Source organism: Diabrotica undecimpunctata, chromosome 5 (assembly GCF_040954645.1).
Source record: "Diabrotica undecimpunctata isolate CICGRU chromosome 5, icDiaUnde3, whole genome shotgun sequence".
NCBI classification, from domain to species: Eukaryota; Metazoa; Arthropoda; class Insecta; order Coleoptera; family Chrysomelidae; genus Diabrotica; species Diabrotica undecimpunctata.
The window spans coordinates 154,548,062-154,571,846 of record NC_092807.1 but is presented as its reverse complement, the minus strand read 5'-3'; the positions used below and the strand labels follow the sequence as shown (position 1 = coordinate 154,571,846).

The following is a 23,785-nucleotide window of genomic DNA, read 5'->3' as shown; positions in this document are numbered from 1 at the left end:
GGGTTATACAGTTTTTTTTAATCGTTTAACTGAATTGGGTAGTGTATTTATGCGATACGGTTTGCCACTAATATTGTTAGTATTGCTTTGTTTTTCCTGAAACAATGCTAAAACGATTATAATGGCATGTAGATTTATACAGTCAAAATTATAATCAACAAATGGATGTTTCAACGAAAATAAAGAGATAGAAATATGGTTCAAAAATAACAAAATTTAAATAACGCAATATTGATTTAAAATATAAATATTTTTCTTTTTTAAAAATGTATGTAAAATTCAGAATTTTAAATGATCAAAAGAAAGAACCTATTTTTATGGTGTACCGAAAGTTTATAAAGCGAATACACCTCTTAGATCTATTTGTGGACGTGTACGAACTCATCACTATATAGCCCCCCATAAAATTATTAGACCTTCGGAGATATAGTAAACTGATCACCGGCATCCTTTGGAGATTGGTAAACTCATCACCGCAGATAGGTAAACTCATCACCGGGATTTTTGCCTGGTTTCTAATGCGAAAGATTGCCTCTTACCTGTTATACTTTTCGTTTATGTGATAATTTAATAAATTCAGAAATAAATTATTTTAAGCAAGTTGCTTTAAAATTTAACTGAGATATTAATATGTCTCACGGTGTGGCCTATTAGACGTATCTGCCAATCTAAACGGTTTTGAGTTCTAAAAATTTAGTTACATAGGATTTCGATAGTGAACTTTAAAATGAAAATATTTGTCAACATGTGCTATTTTTGTTTATATCGGAAGTAGTCCCAAGTTTTTTATATTTCTCATTGAATTCTCGAGATAATTTGTTAAGCATACATTCGGTCTAAGTCTTACTGTTTTGGCGTTATTTGACTATCTTGAAAATAATGGACGATTTTGGACAGAAAATTAATATAAAATGTCTAAAAAAATAGGAAAAGCTAAAAACTTGAGTGTGTTATTAGTGCGTTGAAGTCGAAGGAAACTTAATTTTTTACACGTGCAAAGCTTTACATTTTATGGCATCATTGGCGGAAATTTTTAAATTTAAAGTAATCAGCAATGCATTTATTGTGACCGAATGCATCAAAATGCTTAAGTACAGTTTCCTGTACTTTATCTTTCAATGACTTGTACAAAGATTCCACAATTAGAGTGCTTTTAAAAGCAATTTTTTTACATTTTTTGGTTAGTTTTCGCCATTATTTGTAGGACTCAGATGAGTTGTTCATTTCATTTTATAAACATCATGACAACTAACCTCAATTAGTGTAAGATACAAAATAATTTTTATTCTGTAATTTGTACTAATTTTCTTTATTGTAGCACCCTGATGATGCAAATGATGATGATGAAAAAGAGTACTTCTTTATCCTATCTTCAGCTCCACACCCAAATAGTTGTGTTTTGTAGTCTAACTGATCAGCGTTGACTACAAGCGTTTATCGCTTTTTCAGTATATATATATATATATATATATATATATATATATATATATATATATATATATATACAGGGTACACAATGTGACTTTAACAATTTAATTAGAAATCTCAAAATGTAATATCAGAAAAGGTAATCTACAGCAACAAAGTAATATTATGCCTTGCCTACAAGAAACATCTTATACAGTTAACTTAAAGAACTTAATTACGCTGATTTTTTCTGTTTGATCAGGATGATTCGCGAAAACCAGTGCGAAACAACTAAACAAAAACGGTATAAAATTTCTACTCACCAGTTGTATGACATTTAGCCTTACACCCTTTCGTCGCACAAGTCCACTAGTCCACAAAAGGCAATTCGATTTTTTTAGAGTCTTTCGCAATTGAAATTTGAAATTATTGATAACCAATATTTTTTGTCCGCGTTGGCTCAGGACGTAATCAATTAGCAGTTCACTATCCATGTTGAAGAAACAAGGGCAAATGAAAAGAAAATTTTTCTTTTCGCATGATTTTAGGTACCTATCAATAGAATTTTGTGGAATTCCCAAATAAAAACAATAAATTGCAGTTGCATTTAAGACATCTGGATTTGGATTATTCTGTGAAATTACCAAAAACTAGCCGTTTGCTGGGATTTTATGGTCTATACCTGATCCAGGGTGCAGGTAGGCCAGTGATCAGTTTACCAATCTCTTAGGGTCTATTTTGAAAACTCTACTTTTATGGCGGTGATGAGTTTGTACTATGTACGAGGGCATTTATGGTAATTGGTGATGAGTTTACGTGTACCCCTATTGGACGTACCCTGATTTCTCCTTGGAGTGAAATCTCAAAACTTTTATTAAATATTATACAAACATTTACAAATGAAGATGACAACATTTTTTAAATAAATAATCGAATATTCAATTAAATCACAACAATATTTTAGTAGGTTGTGATAATAATAGTTTATTTACAAATGTGCCCGTGTATAAGCCTTTAAAAATTATTAAAACAAGCTTAGATAATGACGATACATTGGCAAGTGGAATAATATTAAATGTATTAGTTATAATAGGGTTATTGTTTATTTATTTATTTTTCTTTATTACTGGCAAATAATTTATGGAAGATTTCGACACACATATTATTTCTAAACAAAATTCAAGACTCGCAATAGGGTGGAGATAATGTGTTTGTTCTAATTAATCAGAGTCTATAAACTCATTCATAAATAGTGAAGAGTGTTTTTTCGAGCTGTAGAAATGTAAGTTGGTAACACTTTTTTAACTATCGTCCATTTTGACAGCTATTAAGTGATTTATGGTAAATTTGGTTTAGCATTTTATTATAAATACACTTGACGCCTAAACAACGCTTTCAAAATGTACAAATCCATTTTGAAAATTGTAGTTCTGTTCGAAATATGTACAACGCACTACGTCCATTTTATGGTCAACATAACGTTAACTCTAAATAATAATATTCATCCACAGACACATCGTATAATGCGTACAGAAAAAGTTGTTGACACTGTAAAGCTTATCATACAGGAAGACTCGAATCAGTTTAACTGCCATCGTTCACAGCAATTGGATACGTGTCCATCCACTTTATAGAAGATATTACATAAAGATCTTTCCTCCAACGAAAGGGACAATCAAATGGACATTAAGGTCATTTATGATAAGGGTCTTTAATAAATACAAATATGTCCACACACGTTGCAAAGATCATGTAAAAAATCAGTACAATAAGATGGCTGACGAGGCTGTGGAAGCTTTTTTAACAGCGAAACCAGTTGACATCCAGATCAATGAGTTTGCGAGCTAAACAATAGAAACTAACAGAAAAGTCTTATGTTCAGTTATCTCATGTATCGTCTTCTCAGGCACTCATGATTTTCGTAATTTTCGAATTGATGCCGAAGACAAAATTTTGTAGGACCATTTTGAACATGGCGCTAAGAAGGTCTCATATAAGTCAGTGAGGATACAAAATGAAATAATTGAAATCTGCGGCCACGTAATTAGAAGAGAAATTTTTGAATAAGTTAAAAAAGCAAACTACTACGTAATATTAGCTGACAAAACCGCCGACATTTCAGGCAAAGAACAGTTGTCAATTGGTTTCAAATATATTGATGAAGAAACAGAAGAAATTGGTGAAGAATTTACAGGGTTTGTTTAGCTCGATGCTCTGAATGTACCAAGCATTGCAAAGGCAATTGATGATTTCCTGACAAATCATGAAATTGATCCACTCAAATGTGTTGGCCTGGGGTTTGATGGTTGCTCCACCATTATGTCGGGAAAAGAAGGCGGAATTCAAGCAATCTTAGGGAAAAAATACAGCAAATCTTTTTTTTTCCACTGTGCGTCACACAGATTAAATATTATATTTGTAAACGATTTGAATCGTTTAAATAAAGTGCGAAATACTATTGCCACTATTAAAGATATAACCAATTTTTTCCGTAAATCAGTATTAAGAAGGAATTTGATAGCAAATATCCCTAGCCTCTGCGAAACACGGTGGTAAGCGAAATACAAGGTAGTTAGGGTTTTTCGAAAAAATTTCATTGAAATTTTAGAGGCCTTGCAAACCCTATCTGTTGAAGGAAATTTGGCCACTAGAAAAACATCTTATCAGTTGCTTTTTGCGGCATGCAAGTCAGGATTTATCGTCGCTGTCATTTTGATTGCAAAATATTCTGAATATCTAGAGCCTATAGTCAAGTAAAGGTCAAATCATGAATATTTTTAAAAAACACAGACAGAACGCAGAGAACGTAACAAACACTTTATTGCATGAAGCCAATAAGATAGCCGAAGAATGCAATTTTGAATTATCTACCCCTAGAACTGTAAACAAGCAACAGCATAGAAGCAATCAACCAGATTCTATCATATCTTCTCTAGAGACACGGTTTTCCGAAGAAAATACGCCAGCCTTCGCTCTAAGTCTTCTGCATCCCAAACATTTTTCAAAAATTTATTTAAATTACCTTAAATTAGAACTGACACAATTCGTAAACCACTATGAAATAGATGGAATAGATGCAGAGCTAGAAGTATGGGTAGAACATTGGAATAAAAAAAGCATTAATAATGAGTTAAATAACTTCAACACCCTTGAAATTTTTGAACTGGTTCGAGCGTCCACTACTTTTTATACGTTAACAAAAAAATTTGCTGGAAATTCTGGTAACATTACCTTGCACTACGTGTACAGTTGAGAGAGCGTTCAGCAGTCTTTGAAGAATAAAAACATTGTTGCGGAGTACAATGGTCAAAGATCTCCTTAATGGGTTAGCTCTAATGAGCATTCATCGGAAACAAATATTACCAAAAAAGGAAGAGTTTGTAAAGAAAGTTTTACAAGAATTTACAATTTATCCGCGTAAACGGTTGTTTAAATAATAGTGTTTAGGAACAGACAATGTATCTTGCTTTACAAATCGAAGGCTTATCCAGGATGAAATAAACTTGTTAACTTTGCATCACGTTTTTGTAAAAAGCATTAAAAAAGTTTTTAAATATTTAAATTATATTTAGTTTGCTTCATTTTTGTATGAAGGCGTTGACTCATAATTTTGGCTCCAAAAAGGTTATTTTCAAAACTTTTCTGAGGGAAACCACTTCCCCTCTCAGTCCTCTTAGCGAAGACTCTCAATTTACGTCTATATTTGTTATTGCTTATCTAACCAATTTTTTTATTTCTCAAATCTGCCCACCCTAGTTTTGATCCTGCGGACGCCAGTTGTGATGTCTATATTTGTTTTATTGACTACGCCAAGGCATTTGACCGTTGTCAGCACCAGAAGATGGTCACCGCACTACAAAGAGTAGGATTGGATGAGAAGGACATTCGGATCATCATGAATTTATACTGGAACCAGCGTGCTCAAGTCAAGGTCGAAGACCAGCTGACCGACCAAGTGAAGATCAATTCGACTCTTTTCAATATATACTCTGAGGAGATTTTTAATGAAGCCCTCACAAACCTAGACATGGGAATCCGAATGAACGGTAAATACATCAATAATATCCGCTACGCCGATGACACTGTGATACTAGCAACCAGCCTAAACGATCTGCAGGCCTTACTAGACCGAGTGCGAACTGTGAGCGTAACATACTGACTGAACCTCAATATTAAGAAAACTAAATTCATCGTTGTCAGCCGTGCAAATTTAGATCCCAGGGCACTAATGGCAGGTAGCAAAGAGATCCAGAGAGTCGACAGATTCACTTACCTCGGAACTACCCTCAACGTACAATGGGACTACGCTCAAGAGATTAGATCCAGAATTGAAATGGCACGATCTACATTTATTAAGTTGAGATCCTTGCTGTGCTGCAGTGGTCTCAGTTTAGGAACCAAGATGCGGATAGTGAGGTGCTATGTTCTTCTAGTGATATTATATTAAGTTGAAGCCTGGACACTGACGCAAGCCACTGAAAAACGAATCGAAGCCTTCAGAAGGCGAAGGAGAAGTGGATATACAGAAGGATACTAAAAATATCTCATGTGGACCATGTCACCAACGTTGAGCTCCTACAGCGCATGACAAAAGAAAAAGAAGTGCTTAATTTAATTAAACAACGTAAGCTTGAGTAGCTCGGCCACGTGATGCAGAACGAAGAAAAATATCGAATTCTTCAACTCGTTATGCAGGGTAAAGTATTTGGAAGAAGAGGACCGGGACGCCGTCGTATCTCGTGGTTGAAAAATCTCCGACAATGGTTTGGAATGACCTCAGCGGAGCTGTTTCGCAGAGCAGTCAACCAAACCATGATAGCCTTGATGATCGCCAACATCCGGACCGGATAAGGCACTGAAGAAAAAGAAGAAGGACGCCAATGTACAGAGCACTATTTTTATGGCCGGTGTAGTAGCGATGGATGCTCGGGGTAAGACTTATAGACAAAAAAACAAGCAAATGGATTAGAAGCAAAACGAAAGTAAAAGACGCAGGAGAACATGCTACCACATTAAAATGGAGCTTCGCAGGACAAAATGCCCGACTGAAGGATAAGAGATGGAACCACGAAATACAACAGTGGAAGACATGGTTAGGAAAGGGAAGCAGAGGAAGACCACAAATGAGATGGGCTGATGATATTAAGAAGATCGGAGGACACAACTGGAAGCAAGTGGCGCAAAATAGAAGACACTGGATTGATTTGGGAGAGGCCTATGTCCAAAGTTGGATTACTGAAGGCTGAAGAAGAAGAAGAAGTAGTAGTAGTAGACCGTGTGTGACTACTGATACACAAAATTAAACTGCGTCTACTGAAAGGATAACAATTAAAGTAGTATTTAAATAATATTTCAATAATAACTGCTCATAATCTAGTGAGGATATCCAGAAACTCACACTAGTTACTCTTTACAAAAAATATTCCACTTAAAAGCAAAATACTAACAAAGAAACAAAAAAAAATATGTCTTATAATATTTCTTATAATAAAAACCGCAATTACTTCTTTACTTTTACTCTTTGTTCTAGTTATTAACATAAAGTAAAACCTACTGAACTTAGTCGGTACCACTAAAGTTCACAAAATTTATCTCAAGAACAATGAAAATATCTCGTAGGAAGATAATATAATTGTTTGTTTATTCAAAATAATAAGTGGCTGGAAATGGCACGCTTTCCCCCATTTTATTCAAGAAAAAATTAAGAGAATGGCGTTATCTATGCCACTCTACAAGCCACATGTTCATTGTAGTTAAAAGAAATTACCCATTGTCACGAACGCGTCGTGCAGATTTCAAATAGAGGCAGGACCGGCTTAAGAGGTTTTTTTTTTCGAATAGGTGCAACAGTAGTATTTTATATCAATTGTAATAACATAGAATATATCTCATGCGGTAAAATGCCTTTAGCACTACATAAAAATACAAACGCGAACTACACCGAAACAAACTAACACGAAGTAGTTAAAATATAGAAAGTTGGATGGATACTTCATGTTGTTAAATTTTTTCTCATGATTTTTTCAAATAACATCCAATAGTTAATTTAATTTATAAAAAAATTGTAAAAACTTTAGATCAATCAACGTATAGAGTAAGAGTAAGTTTGTTCATTATTTCGAACAAGCATAAATAATAATGTTGGTCGTTTGATAGCACATAGCGGTCAATCCAATAAGTCGTTATAGGTTTATTACTCTAGTATCATGGGGTTTAACTGTAGTATCAATCTAGTATATATAAAACATTATTACATCCTAAATTATACTTAACTGCGGTAATACAATCCCCTATAAAAGTATCTAATATGAGAATACCTATTTATTCCGTAAATACTGCTGAGATGCAATTAACAAATGCTTTATACAAATTTATTTTTAACAAAGAAAACTTAACTTGCAATTCATAGTTTAGGAATTAATTCATCAAATGATTGCTTACAAATCATTGCTCAAATACAACTAACAGATTATCTTGAACAGAAGCTCCTATCTCTGTATTAAATATATGCAAATATTTCTTGGAATACATAAACTTTTACTGTCAAAGAATATACTAAAACTAGAGTTCTATTTTCTGTGATTTGACTTGATGGTGCGTTGCATTTTTTTTTTAAGGAACATAATTCTGAGAATAATTCTTGTCGAGATTTAAATACTTTAAACCCTTAGATAGACCTGTCGTCAGAGATCTGATCTCTAAACACTGAGAATGTCAATTCTGGCTAATTGGCTTAGTTCCAGTGCCATAAAACAAAACACACACACACACACACACAATGTCAATTTTGAGATTTCAATACAATTCAAAAAGTGTGCTACTCCAACCTTCGGGATTGTCCGCCTTAAACCTCGCCCGTCTATTCGATATTCTGTCAATGCTTTTAACATTTTCTGATGGCTCATGGTATCGAATGCTTTCTCGTAGTGGACAAATATCAGTACCAATGGTTTGTTTTATTATTCCGACTTTTTTATCAGGTTCTTTATCACTAGTAAGTGGTCGTAGTGCTGTATCCCGATATAAATCCAGCTTGTACTCTAGGCTGATAGAAGTCTAATATAGCGTTCAGTCTTTTTTTGATCATTTTTGTAAAATGTTTATATATGTGTAAAAGCAAACTGGTAGGACGGTAGTTTTTTAAGTCTGTTATGTCTCCTTGCTTGTGTAAAAAAGTAATGATTTACTGTTTCATTGAGCAAATGCATTATTTCATTGAGAAGGAGTTTTTTGTTTTTTTCTTTGATTTCGTATGGAGTTATTTCTGGCATTATTTCTGATCTCTGGTTTGTAATTTTTACAGGGGCTGATCTTGCCTTTCGTCGATGCTCTCATATATTTCGTGATAAAAGGATTCGACAACCTCAAGGATTTTGGTTCTATAAGAAGTATTGTTTGCATTTTTGTTTTTTTATTTTGTACATATTTTTGTTGCCTATGTTGTTCGTATTTCGACTCAACAAAACTTTTAAACTTTTGTTTTCTTGAATTATTTTAGTTATTTCGCTTGTATTGTTATTTCTTATTCTTATTTCTTATTCTATTTCTCGGTTGATATTTTTATTTAATTTCTTCATTGTTGTGTAGTTGGAGACGTATTTTTTCCTCAGATGTTTTCTTTTACTTATTATCTCTTTGGTATTTTGGCTATGACTATATAATATAGTTATATTATATCCTACAACAAAAACAAGTATGTTTTCCAATTAGTATAGAATATTTACTAAGTTTTCATATTATAAGAAAAACTAAATTACTTATTGACTATTTAAAAGAAATAAATATTGCCATTTAAATGAAACAGTGATAGATATAAAAGAAATTAATATATCATGCTAAAAAATAACATAAAAATATTGTTCTGAAGCTATTTTCTTGTGGCATGTTAAAGTAATTAATATTTAAATGGGAATAAGCTACAATTAAAGGCTAAACTAATGTTCGTATTTTAAGAAAGATTTCCGAAGTCGAAATTGAAACGTCAATAAACGTACTTTAACCTTTAATTGTGGCTTATTCCCATTTAAATAGTAACTACTTTGAATAGAAATCTGTCGCTAACGGACCTACTTCCAAGCCATATTCATACACACAAAGTCATTTGTTTGGGTTCACCAACGACTTCTGCTACCCTTAAAACTTAGAATCGCCTATTTGCAGTAGTTGTTCTACAATTTTAATTCCACAAGAAAATATAATGAAAATTGTTTAACTTATGTCTGCAGTAAAATAAAACACCTACAAGATGGCACAGAGCAGTTACCATTTTATTACATAAAAATTGCGATCCAACAGACCTCAAGAATGACCTACTGATAAGTCTGCTATACTAACTCTACAAGTTATTCACAAGAATAATAAAAAATAGACTAAAAAAGAGAGTTAGATTTTTACCAAACTAGAGAACAGGCAGGTTTTATACCGACAAAAAAAATAGAGTGTAAAGACCACGGGCAGATAGAAGCAGGAAAAGTACACCACTTACACGATGGACAGACGATGTTAAAAGAATCGCTGGGAATTGGCTGCAGGAAGATCAACACCGACAGAACTGGAAGAAAGTTAGTAGTCGTTAAAAGTGCCGATGACCTTTTGCAGTAAGTTTATGTGATGGCGATGTCGTTTGCTGCGCTTATATCTACGAGTTCTAGGCCTGTTATCTTTATTTCTTTAAATTAGGTCTCGGTATGTTCCACAAAAGCTGGAATTTTACTGGTGCAGATCGTCCCAAGTCTAAAACCAGCTTGCTGTGGTATAATTTTTTAGTCAACCGCTTTCTCTCGGCGCAGAATAAGTCTTTCATACTGCCTATAAGGTGGCATAGAAGCGATATCGGACGGTTACTTTTGCTTTTCTTTATAGATGTGGTATTTAACCCTCTAACTCTAACTAGTAAGAGGTCCCTAAGGGGCCCCTTTGCTTATTATTTATTTAAGCCACAGGTAAAAGTCAGGTAGCCGCAAACTGTTTTGAATCTCCCCCACTAGTTTATCTTGAGACATTTCAAATGCATTCTAAATTCATTAAACCTGATCGTTACATTTTTGTCTCAGTTTTGTGAGACAGGTCGAGGTGAAAGCAGAACAATTCATCATCATCATCATCATCCAGCCTCAAGAGTCCACTGCTGAACATAGGCCTCTTCCTCATGTTTCCAACCCTGTCTATCTTGCGCCGCTCTCATCCAGTTTTTATTGAGTCTTCTTAAATCGTCAGTCCATCTTGTAGGTGGTCAACCGACGCTTCTCTTGTCTTCCCTTGGCCTCCATTCCATTCTCAAACAAAACAATTATCTCTCATTTGAAAAAATTTTTCGAAGTAAAATTACGATACTGCAAATAATCTGAATTTAGTAAAAACATTATTTTATGAGTGGTTTAGAGCTTCAAGTTTCACTATATATTGGAATTATTACAAAACAAGTATTATAAGTGTGCTTTAGAAGCGGAAATAAAAAGGGTTCCTGAGGGACCCCTCGTCAGTTTATGTGAAGTTTCGTCTCACTTTGTTGTGATTGTTGTGTTGTGATTTTGTTTCCCAATGTTTCATAACTTATTTGTATATTTTGCTTCTGGAAATGGCAGGTAATAACAACTGAAGAAAGAAAAAGTTTAATTTGTCCCGAACTGTAAGCTTCTGTTGGTTAAGGATATCAAAGATAAAAAAAAAATATTCTGTTGAATATGTTGGATCTGCGTACGGTGTTGATTTAAGTAAAATTTTATGAAAAGATACCAAGGACGTGCGGCTGGGATCGACTTAAGTCGGCATTGAGCCGTTTTTAGGAGCAAATCCAAATCAATATATTGCAAAAGTACCACGATATACCTAATCGAAAGAAAAAGAAATACATCGAAGCCAACTGTCCGCAGATGATTCGCGAATACAACAGACATAACAAAGTGACGAAAAAGGCAAAGTGTCGAAAACTCAATGTGTGTGTAGCAAATGTGATCTTCATTTATGTTGTTTTAATTTAAAAAACTGTTTATATAATTATCACCATAAAAAAATAGTATTCTTTACCGTTTGTTTTTATGTTTATTTTGATCCATTCAAATGAATAAAACGCTATTTTTAACTTAAACCGACCCCTTAAAGGGTCTCCTGAAAACCCCTTTACATTTTTTTACCTAAAAGCCAAACAAAAATTAAATTATTACATTTTAATAGCTTTTCTAGGATATTTAATACATTATTAAACTTGAAAAAAATTCTCAAATAAATAGAATAATTTTTAGAATCTTGCCAGGTAGAGGGTTAAAATGGCGTTCGGCAGTTATTGAACAGGCGTAGGATCTAACTTTTTGCTACAATCTTAAAACGTTTAATTTGTTCCATGTATGTGTCATCAAAACTTAATTTTTAGTGAGTTTTTTGTACAGTTTTTTCAAGGAGAAAAGTTTGTCAAAACATTTTTTCTGTTTTTATTTAACGATTTCATCAGATACTACTCTTTAAAGAACTTTTTAGGTATAATATTTTAGTACTTCTATACTTAGGTAGTTATTTCCTTCTGATATTATTATAATATATTATGATATTCTTATTTTTATTTTTAAGATAAATTTCCAATTTTTTTTCTAATAGAAAATATTTAAAAATAAATTGCGAATTATGTTACACCTACCAATAATTCGTATAACAAAAGAATACGCAGCCTGTCCTGAGTCAACAGTGTCTTATTAGCACAAGTAACGTTGGTTCTTCGTTCATTAACCGTTTTGTAGAAGACAACTGCACGATGTCATCCAAAGCAAGCACAGATTAACATCGGCGAGCGGTGCAACGTGAAGAAAATGACATTGTTCGGTTTTTATGAGATTTTTTTGTTGCTGTGAATAAGTGCGAAAATAATGCAAGTGTAAGTCGTAGATGTTTTCCTCTATCTTATATGTATAAAGTGTCAAGATGTTAGTCCAGTTTCTAAACAGATAAGAAATAAAAGTGGGTAAACAAAAATACAGAGTGTGTACACATTTTTAATATATGTATAATGTGCAACAATATAATCCATGTTTAAATTTATTTATTTATAATTTAAACTCAACTATTCATGTCTATGATAACGGTATTTATTTTAATGTTTACAAGACGTGACACCTTTTATAATAAATTTTCTTTTGCGTTATGTTTTTGAATGAAGCTTGCTCATTCTATCTGGAACGTTCTACTGACTGCTAAGAGTTTATAGCGGGATGATATACCCCGAGACTAGTACACTATATGCATCAAAGTTTACTGAACATATTTGTGTCTTTCAGGAAGTATGTATAGTGTTGTATGGCCGATTATTAAGCGATTATTGTTAACTATCTTCTTTTGTATTTACAAAAAAACCCGCTTCAACCTAATATGGTTATTAGCAAAACGGTAACAGTTAATTATAATTTGCTTATTTTTTTAAAAACAAAAGTAGGTATTTTATAGTGTTTTCTCAATGTAAAATGTCTGTAAGATTGTTTGGTAAATGGTATTTAATTCATCGAACTTTTTTGGACTTTTCTTCTTTCTTGAACAAATGTTCATGAGAAAACTAGGTATGTCCAAGTCGTAAACGGGAAATAATTATTTGCTTTCGTCTGGATACCTCGTGTGGCTGCCATTGTCCAATTTTATTTTTTATCTGCTGAAACTTTGATAGTGTAGATTTACATTTATTGTTACAATTGTCGAACAGGTGCTTTATGAAATAGCTTTTTAGATCAATACTTACAGATTGGGAGTAATATGAGAATACTGTTGTCATTTATAGCTTCTTTGGCATTTTTGTCTTCTGCTTTGTTAACTGCTATTCCAACATGTGATGGGACCCAGAGAAACTGGATGCTTGCATCTTTAGTATGCAATTTATTTAGTTCTTCGTTTATAAGTAAAGCTAATGGATGCTGCATGTATATTTTTCTAATTATTTGTAGGGATGTCATAGAATCTGTCACGATTAATATTTTGTTCATCTTATTTGCATTTCTCTGTGCTAATAACTATTGCCACTCCGACTCCATTTTTAGTTTTAGACGACTCTGTATAGTATACTGTGTAATCTGAATTGGAGTAAATTAGATCTCTGAAGAGTTGTATGATAAGATTAGGGTTGGTGCTATTTTTTTGGAATTGTAATATACTCCCAATTTTTTGTTGGAATTTTTATAATCCAAGGTGAAGATAAAGATAAGTTTTTGTATTGATATAAGGGTGGAAATTGCTTCCAGTTAAGTAGGTTTATTGCATGATAAATTCTGCGGGAATATAGGAGATTGAACTTTAAAGAGTCGTTAGCCTTGGATATGTCTAAAATTTTATTTATTGGAATTCTTTTATTTAGAATTATACAAGAAGTGTAATTAAGGGTTAATAGCTGCCTATGAAGCTCTATCATGAGTTCACCTATTTCAGCTTGTATGCTATTTATCGGAGTTGTTCTGTACGCTCCAAGTGTAATCCTTAGGGAAGTGTTATGTAAGGTATTTAAAGGTTTTAACAATGTTGTCCTGGCAGATGCATATGCAACACATTCGTAATCAAGTTTTCGTCCTCCACAGCACTCTATTCTCCCAGTCACCTTCTCTGAGGTCTCTATCTATCATAGCATTTCCGACATATGTTTTCCATCTTGTAGCAGGTCTTCCTCTCCATCTTCTTCCCGGCGGGTCCCAGTTTAATATTCTTTTCAGCCACCTATGCTCTGGCATTTCATTTCAATTCCTCTAGTAAGCAATGTTTATCAAAGTTTATGTATTTGTGGATGTGAATAAAGTACCGAAGTACCGAGTAAAGACGAAATAATTTGCTGTGTAGATTTTTTGGTTTGATATTTAAATTATTTTACTCTAAGTTTATGAAACTGACATTTTAGTCGAATAAAAGCAATATTTTTTTCTCAATAACTTGCGCATTCTTCAGTTAATTACCATTTAATTTAATTTTTGACGTGACAACGTCTTAAATTAGGTTGTGGCTCGGAGTCACTCATGAAAAAGTGTAACGCCCGCTCACGTCTGTTACGATGAGTCACCGAACGAGAGAGAGGCCCGCCAGACCGGCGAATGCCTTGCGTCTCTCTCCCACTCAAACATGATCGGTCCGCTGCGCGCGCAGCACTAGAGAATTAGGCGCGTTGGAAATTAGTTAAGTTTAAGTTTACATGTACAATGTTTTAGTAAACAAAATATATTTCTATAGTTAAAATTTGTGCAATTCTTCTTTTCATTCAATTCCTCGTTCCTATTGTGCAGTTTAATAATATTCATATCAATAAATATTCTACCGAGAAAAAGACGTTGTCACGTATAATCTTCGCCCGTAAAACCGACTTTACAGGCAACCGATTTTTTTTCTATAATACATAAGCTAACGAAATTTATATTTAGATTAAAATCTTATTATTAAATCTTATATTTTACAGATTTTGGACCAGTTTTCTATTCCTAACACTATCAGCATTTATTCAAGCAGACAAACGACCATGTAAATGTTGGGAAGGTTACAGAGTGGACTTTAGTAGCACTGGGCCTCAATGTGTAGCCATCAATCTATTTCATATTATGCCTTGTAATATGATAAAATCGCCAAAGTGTAAATGTTCCGGACGAGTAAGCAATATCTTGAAGGACAGGACAGGTAATTTAAAAGTAAAATTAGCATATTAAACTAAACAAAAAAGTATTTCTAACTTAAGACTTTTAGAAAAGTTCTATATAACATTGTTTACACCCTTTTTGGTTAAAAAACTGAGAAATATAAAAACTCGTCTATAATGATTACTTTTTTATCTACCATTTTTAATATAAAATAACCACAATCTTAATCTAGATACAATTATTTTGACTTTTAAATAATATTATATTGTGACGGATAGCTCTACTAGACTACTAAACTACTTATTAAAACATAAGTTTCTTCCAAGGAAAAATATATTTAACATCAATAGCATAATAAAATTAACTTCTATTACATACAAAAAAAAGAAAAATACAAATCCTAGTGAATCACATCGGCTGCGCTACGGTTTGCTGTTGATACCTGCGAAAAGTAAATATTGGCGATAGTAGGATCGTTGAAGGCAAAGGATGATGTATTGGTCAATACCCAAACGACGGGGAAGACTAAATAATACCTTTTCTAGGTAAGCGGTGGCCGATCGATTACTACTCGATACGGACAAGGAACGGAAAGCGACCAATCAATACTTAGTCGTCGACAAAAAGAATGGTTGGTCTTTGATCAGTAGTTAAAGACCCGGATTAGGAGCTACTATCAGATTAGTACTCTAGCCTAAATTCCCAGGACAGTTGGCTTTTGATCCATACTCAAAGGCTTCGAGTTAAAGTTGTCCGGTAGCGAACTCGGTTCTCTGTTGACGTCGTCTTATATCGTTGAAGGTGTTCCATCTCCAGCTTGCATCGATAATAGTGGGAGTACGTGCCTAGAGAGAGATGACAAGCCGGCGGTAATCGCTGGCGATGGCATTGTTAGAATATAATACATAGAAAACAAGCTGATCTATCGTCTTCCCTGCTCCCTTAGAGGAATTGTAATCTAAAATAATTTGGAGTTTTTGTCATTTTTGTTACTAATAGCTTTTTCAAGATGCAAAGTTCTTATAAAAACATTATAGTTAACAAACGTGATAAGCTTACTGAAGTAAAAATAAGAACTATTTATTTATATATTCTTGGTTTGTGCTGGAAAGTTTTGGTTTATTTTTTCTTAAAGTCATTGCCATTGTAATTTTTCTTTTTCTAGAAAAAAAACTCTTAAATTATATATTGTAAAAAGTTATTACAAGTAATATTGTTTAAAGAGGTTCTAAAAAGTTTTTCTTATGACAAGTTAGATAAATATTATCTTTATGGGATTAAGCCATAATTAATTGTAATGAAAATTAAATTTTATGTTTTTTTTTTTGACGTTTTGATCTCAACTCCGGAAATCATGCTAAAAAAGAATTTTAGAATTAAAATAAAAAGGTTATTATATAGTTGGCGCTATTTTACCAAATTTGACAGGAGACTCACCCGACATCGATACCTATGTGGATCGGTAGCTTGATTAAGTTAAAAATTCTATGTAGGCTGTGCGGTACTTTGGACACCCACCACGACTACCACTCGTCGCAAGCCCATGACGTCACCTGCCCACTCGCGCTCTATATGATATTCACCGTCACGCCCCTGACCTTTGGTCACTCGCTGAATAGCATAAATATTAATTTGAGCTGCCGCATCACAAGTATGTGTCAATATAATTAAATACAAATGAATAATTAATTATAAATATAGATGTATAAAGCAGAAAAGTCTTTATATTTTTGTCAAAGGTAAGAGAAGGTTATTTTTAAATTGGGGGGATCAGCAACAAGAATATACTAACATTAATGGATAAACAGAAGGTCCAGAGCTACATCATGTAAACACACAATACATCAACATACAACAAATTAGAATTTGGCAATCGTACCGAGCGTATAACACTGCTATCGGGATTTTCAACTCCAATCATAGTTATCTGCCTGTAAGTCGCCTGTCAAATTTGGTCAAAAACCGCCGATTATGTGGACGAAGTGATATAAGAGCCCTATTTTGATCTTGAAAGTATTTCTTTTTGATTTCCGGAAGAGAAAAAGAAACTCAAAAATAAATAGTCATTTTTATTACAATCAATTTGTGGCTTTCTCCCATAAAAATATACTATTTAATAAATATTGTGATCCATTTAATCACTACTTTAGTTGCACACCTCGTTCTGGCGCGGTACCGGCTTCTTTTGTGAGAAGTTTTAATATTACATAAAGTTCAAACTTTTATGCCTTATTTCGCTGGCTTACTTGGAATATAGTCTTTAAAGGGACACTAAATGCAACCAATTTCTCATCAACTGTAGCTAATAATGAAATTTTGGTAGGTTAGATACAAATTTCACGTATTGCAGCAAGTTTAACAATACGTCTCTTGTACTGTATGGTAGCATTACTGCCAAAATGAATCACTGTGAAAAATTATTGTAAATACTTCAAGGAATAAGGGATGGATTCGATTGTTATTTAATGGAAGTTTGTTTTATATAAGAATAAAACAGTATAAACGTTTGCTTTCGACACTTCCAAAAAATTTATTACAATTTTTTGCCACTACAGCCGTTTCAACAGAGTACCTTTCTCAAGTGATGTATTTTTACTATGCGTCTACACCTTATAGTCGGTAACTAAATTAGTTAAGTAGGAAAGAGCTGCTTGTCTTAAGCTTGGTCATTCAGAATTATATATTTATTTTTAATTTAATTGTCTTCATAGATTCTAATAAAGATAGAATTTATTTTAAATGCAAGAATTAAAAATTTATCGTTAAAAGAATAAATATAGGTAATCTAGAAGATGAAGTGCGTAGGTATAATCTGCTTGTCTTATGTTGAAAACCCTTTTGTGTTCGGCTATACGTTCGTTAAAGTTTCTACTAGTTTGAACGATGTAAGTTTTTGGGCAGTTACCACATGCAAGTTTATACACACCACTGCCCTAAGTGCCTTCTTTTGTGATTATTTTTGTTTTTAATATATTTGATTAGTTTATTGTTTGTTTTGACAGCTGATCTTATTCCTTACTTTCTTTTATGTGTTTGGCTATTTATTTTGATATCTTGCTTATATATATAATCGAATACGATTATATTTTTAGGTACAGTGTTGTGTTGGTTTTTTCTTTATAGAGAAATATACTTTTTTAAATATCCTTTTTGATATATATCTTTACTGAAGTCTTTGTTACGTTTCTTCACTTAATCCTAACATTCCGATTATACTTTATTTTTAGTATATTTAATACCAATACCAATACCAAATACCAATTTAATATTTACATGTTTAAACTATTATTAAGTAATATCCTCCTCAAGACGTTATCTTTTTCTGTAAAAAAAATTAACTTTCATTAATACTAATTATTTATAAGGGGATGCTGCGATAACCATATAATTAGGTATTTGTGTACACGTTTAACCTGAGAACTACTATTATATTTTGGGCTTTATTTCATAACACGTCTAACAGCTTCTACACTTTGCTGGTAACTAATTTCGCAGATAAACTAACTGCACTCCAAAAAGGCTAATTTAGAGCCATTTCTGGTATGGTTGGTAACAACGGAGATCCTTCTGCTCATAGCTTGGTTGGCTATTCTAAGTTCTCACTACTAGCGTTTTTTTACATCACCACCTAAGCTCCGCTCTATAGCCGCATCTTTCTTTTCTTTTTTCAGCCTTAAGTAATCCAACTTTGGACATAGGCCTTCTACAAATCAATGCAGTGTTTGCTATTTTGCGCCACTTGCTTTCAGTTTTGTCCTCCGATCTTCTTAATATCTCAATTGTGATCTTTTTTTGCTTCTCTTTCCTAACCATGGTCTCCATTGTTATATTTCGTGGTTACATCTTTTATCCCTTAGTCGAATATTGTGTCCTGCAAAGTTCCATTTTAATTTGGCAGCATGTTCTCCTGCGTCTTTTACTTTGGTTTTGCTTCTAATCCATTTGTTTGTTTTTTTGTCTATAAGTCTCACCCCGAGCATTGATCTTTCCATCTCTCTTTGTGCTTTTTCTATTTTATCCATATTGGACTGGGTGAGTGTCCACGTCTGTGAACGATACGTGAGTATAGGGAGAATACACGTAAATTCTGGTTTTCAAATATTGTCCTATTTTAGTGCTTTTCAAGCTCCAACAGTTTTCCAAATCCTGCCCATGCTAACCTTATTCTTCTGGTAATTTCAGCAGTTTGATTTTCTTTGTTAACTTTAATTATTTGTCCCAGGTAGATGTATTCGCTTACTATTTCTAAATATATATCGTTCAAAGTTATTTCTCTAATGTTTGGTGTATTTGTCATTATTTTTCTTTCTTCCAAGTTCATCTTTAGACCTACTTTTCTCGAAGCTTGAAATAGTTGCGTCATCATGGTGTGTAGTTCTTAGCATACCACTCCAAAAACCTCAAAAGCTCCCTTAAAAAAAAAAGGACACAAGCGTAAGCTTAAACAAGGTACTATACTAAGATTTAGATTTATTTCGTTTATTTCGTCAGAATAAATTTTCCATTTAACTTGATGTTTTATTTTTAATCGAAGCCGAAGTGTAGAAAACCTTCTTTCGGGTAGGCAAGTAGATTATATTTTCCACATTAGTTTTTGCTTTTCCATACTATTCAAATTTAGGGTTATTGTATACATATTAGATAATAAGGATTTTTTTTTGATAATTAGGGATTCCGTTATACTGAAAAGTTAGGTATAATCTATATATAACAGGTGAATGGTAACATAGGTTAAATTAAATTGGTAGCTATATATTTACAATAACTAAGCAGAGATTAAATTGGGTTGTACACAATATAAATGTTTTATTAGTAACTTTATTTTTTTTTAAAACTAATTAAGACAACCATTACAGTAATATAACATAGATTGGTTAGTCACGGTAATACTTTCCTGGAATCCTCAATATATTTTTTAGTAAATTCCTTATTTTAGTAGTCTTTTCTCGTTCATTTATCCTTGATTCCATTATTTTGTCACATTCATTTCTAGGTAGCTGTCTTTAACAGGCTTGCAAATTGGCCAAATTATTTCTGAGTTTTATTCCATCAGTGACCCGTATTCTGGAGAAATACAAATACGAGTAGAAGATCACAAGGTATATTACTCGGGAAAAAGTGATGGATCACATGAATGTGGAGTCGGAATTCAAAGGTTGCCAAATGTGTTACTAACTTTACACCAATATCAGAGAGAGTGATGTTACTACAAGTAGAAGCCAACCCCATTAATATAAACATCATCCAAGCCTATGATCTTACTGCAGACAAATGGGAGGTAGAAGCAATTGAGTTCTATCAGAACATCAACAGTATCATACAGAAAATTCCTCGGCAGGAAGTTATCATCATTATGGGCGATTTTAAGATTGGAGCTGGAGATAAGACATAGTACATTGGGACACATGGACTTGGAGTCAGAAACGAGAGAGGAGACCTCCCAGAAAAATTTGCAGAAGACTCAGAACTAGTTGTCACCAACACATTCTTCCAATTACCACCTAAGCTGTACACATGAAAATCCCCTCAAGACAGACCCGGGAGAATTATTAGGAATCAAATAGACTACATTTTAGTAAATTAAAGATTCCGAAACAGCCTTACATCTGTCAAGATGGTGCTCGAGCACCTTATTCTGGACAGACTTGGAGACAGACCACGTTCCACTGGTGGGAGTATTTCAAGTCAAACTCAAAACAGTGCAGAAAAGGAAAGCACAATCATACGACTTACATATGCTGAAAGACCTTGATACGAGGATGAGTCCAAGCCACGTTAAACGAGCAAGTAAGCAAGACTGTAATTAGAGACGAATCGAACGAAGAACAAACGATGAAACATATTACAGAAATATTGCCAAATGTAAAGGATAAACACTTAAAGACAGAAAGATAGATTAATGAAGAAAAAATCATGGATGACAAATGAGATTCTGAAATTAATGGACGAGAGAAGAGAAGAAAAAAATGACCCAGACAAATATAAAACCATAAATATATTAATAAGAACGAAAATCAGAGAAGCAAAAAAAAGAAGCAAGGGAAAGATGCAAAGAAATTGAGAATCTGCAATCAAAGTACGATGGTCACAATGTACATAGGAAAGTTAAAGAACTCACAGGGGGCTAATACGAAAGCAGAAAGAAAATATAACTGATTTTGACGGAAACATCATTTTGGAAAAACAGAGTAAAATAAGAACGTGGAAAGAATATCTAGAAAAACAATTTGAAGACCAAAGAGATAACACCGTTGAGATAGAAGAACGGGTAAATGATGGACCAAGAATATTACAGCAGGAAGTTTATTCCGCAATAACACAGATAAAGGATGCCAAAGCGGCAGAAAATGCGAAGATTACCGTACTATATGCCTCATGAGTCATCTCGTAAAATTGTTCCTAAACATAATTGATAAGAGAATCTAAAAGCTGTGTAAAAGTCAAATTTCCCCCAACCAGTTCGGGTTCACAAAAGCTGTTGCTACTAGAGAGGCTTTGTTCTCAGTACAAGTCTTATTCCAGAGATGCAGAGACGTCAACTGCGACGTCTACGCATGTCTGGTTAATTACGAGAAAACGTTTGATCGAGTACAGCACGCCAAGACGATGCAAATATTAAAAAAAAACAGGATTTAAAAACCAAGATCTGAAAATAATTAAAAATCTTCACTGGAATCAAACAGCAAATCGCAGAGAGAATATTTATTGAATCTTTGCACGAAACTTTTTTTATTCTACTAAATGGTTACTGGCTAAACAACATCAGATATTCAGATAATACCATAGTATTTGCGGACAACTTAGAAGACCTATGAGTTCTTATGAGTAAAATCACGTATTACAGTCAAAAATATGGACTCAATATAAACGTTAAGAAGACAAAGCTTATGATAATTAGCAAGAAAAAGATAACAGTAGGTCAACTCTACGTCATCCAATCCCCTGTAAAAAGAGTGGCGTACTACAACTACTTCGGCACCATAATAAATCAAGAATGGACCAACAACCAGGAGATTAGAGCACGCATCAGAAAAGCTAGATCCACCTTCAATCGGATGGGGGCCTTCTTCAAGAGTCACAACATCTCTCTTCATACAAAAGTAACAACGCTGCGATGCTTCGTCTTCTCTGTCCATTTTTATGGTGTTAAATCGTGGACCTTGAACGAAGATATGTGCAGAGAACTGGAAGCATTTGAGATGTGGCTATATCGGATATTGCTTAAGATTCCGTGGACTGACCGAGTCACAAATCAGGAGGTCCTCAGAAGAATGAATTATGCGAAATGAATCCGGTTGGTTAAAGAATATCAGAATCTGATTAAATACAACATCTGGGTAGCTTTTCCACGTTGCTGCAAATAAGATAAAGATTGCTATGATGATCGCCAACATTTATAACGGATAGGTACATCAAGAAAAAGAAGAAGTGACCAGTCAGAAATAATTAAATATACCTATTTCTTGAAAAATTCTCATTGATTTAAATGATTAATTAAGTGTACGTATTAGTAATAGAAATTCAGTCGTTCGTTTATTATATAAAACATATATATTATAGAAAAATTTAGCAGTTTGGTAAAAAAATATTTCAATTATAAAATCATTGACAAAAATACAGTAAAAGATAGAATTTTGCAAAAATAAACCGAACAAACGGGACAAAAACATTCGATAAATCACACAGATAAATCACCAACGTATCAAAATATAAATCAATTTGGAGACAAATCCAGAAACAAACAACATATTTCATAATACTACATAGATGTAAACAAACAACACCGAATTGCTGATGAAGGATTTTCAATATTCACAAGGATTTTATATTTCCACAGAACATTTTTACAAACAAGTAGTAAAGTTTAGAGTAGTTATGAACGAAAATTATTCCACATTCCGCAAAGTATTTCTCTACTACAAACTTTAAATTATTTTATTTTATATATGTATATAACTTTAGTCAAAACAAAATTTAGATTCTGATACTGATTACTTAATGTTCATGGTAAATAGACAGAAATACGTATAATAATGTACCAAATTGGCTTAACCTACTATACAGGTTGTCCTAAAATTGAAAAAAATATGTAAACTTACATATTTTTTAAAGTATCAAGCTATATTTTATTTGAATACTAGAGAGTAACTAGAGTACCATTTTATCAAGTATTTTTTTTTATTTTATAGGTACTTGGTGTACACGATATAGGAAGGGACAAGAATATATGAGATGGCCATGTGAGAACGTACAAGAATGGGACGATTTCTTTAAAAAGCATCCAGATTTCATCTAACCATAAACCATTTCGATAAGTTAATACATGGTTTATAATGTCACAACCTGTCATAAAGTATATAATGTTGTTTTGCTAAACGTACTTGTATTAGTGATCTATAAAAAATGTCTATAATTGTCGAAAAAAAAATTTGTCGAAAAAAAGTAAGTGTAAATAAAATGATTCCAATATTTGTTTAAAAACATTAACTCTTTATTTCCACTCTATAGCCATTATTAGATTAATACTGATTGATCATCATTAGGCAGCATTCTGAGTCCAAAATTAAACATGAGCATCCCCTTATTTGCTCCTAAATCCCCTGTGTCTGTTCATGTTTTCTTCTAAAGGTGTGTCGTTTTTATTAGTACATTGATATCTTTCCTTTGTCCTTTGATCAATCTCCATATTTCTTTTTGCATTCCGTAGAAGTCGTATTCCATCTATTTTGAGATGCTCTGCTAATTATGTTCCCTTTTTATTTGTCTAACCAAAGTATTTATTTCATTTCTGATTCGTT

At 33.1% G+C, this 23,785-nt stretch overlaps 2 protein-coding genes across 4 annotated transcripts in view; one reads left to right on the top strand and one right to left on the bottom strand.

Moving 5' to 3' along the window:
• LOC140442020 (uncharacterized) overlaps positions 1–23,785 on the bottom strand; it is a 1,060,727-nt gene that overhangs the window by 517,473 nt on the left and 519,469 nt on the right. The window lies entirely within an intron of this gene.
• LOC140440850 (uncharacterized) lies at positions 12,124–23,473 on the top strand. The gene is made up of 3 exons (XM_072531210.1): positions 12,124–12,271; positions 14,813–15,027; positions 23,177–23,473. Exons 1-3 carry the CDS (start codon positions 12,264–12,266, stop codon positions 23,281–23,283), a joined length of 330 nt encoding a protein of 109 aa, XP_072387311.1. The 5' UTR covers positions 12,124–12,263; the 3' UTR covers positions 23,284–23,473.

Coding starts and splice junctions, on each gene's coding strand:
- LOC140440850 (XM_072531210.1), top strand. Junction 15,028..23,176: donor TATCTTGAAGGACAGGACAG/GTAATTTAAAAG, acceptor TTTATTTTATAG/GTACTTGGTGTACACGATAT.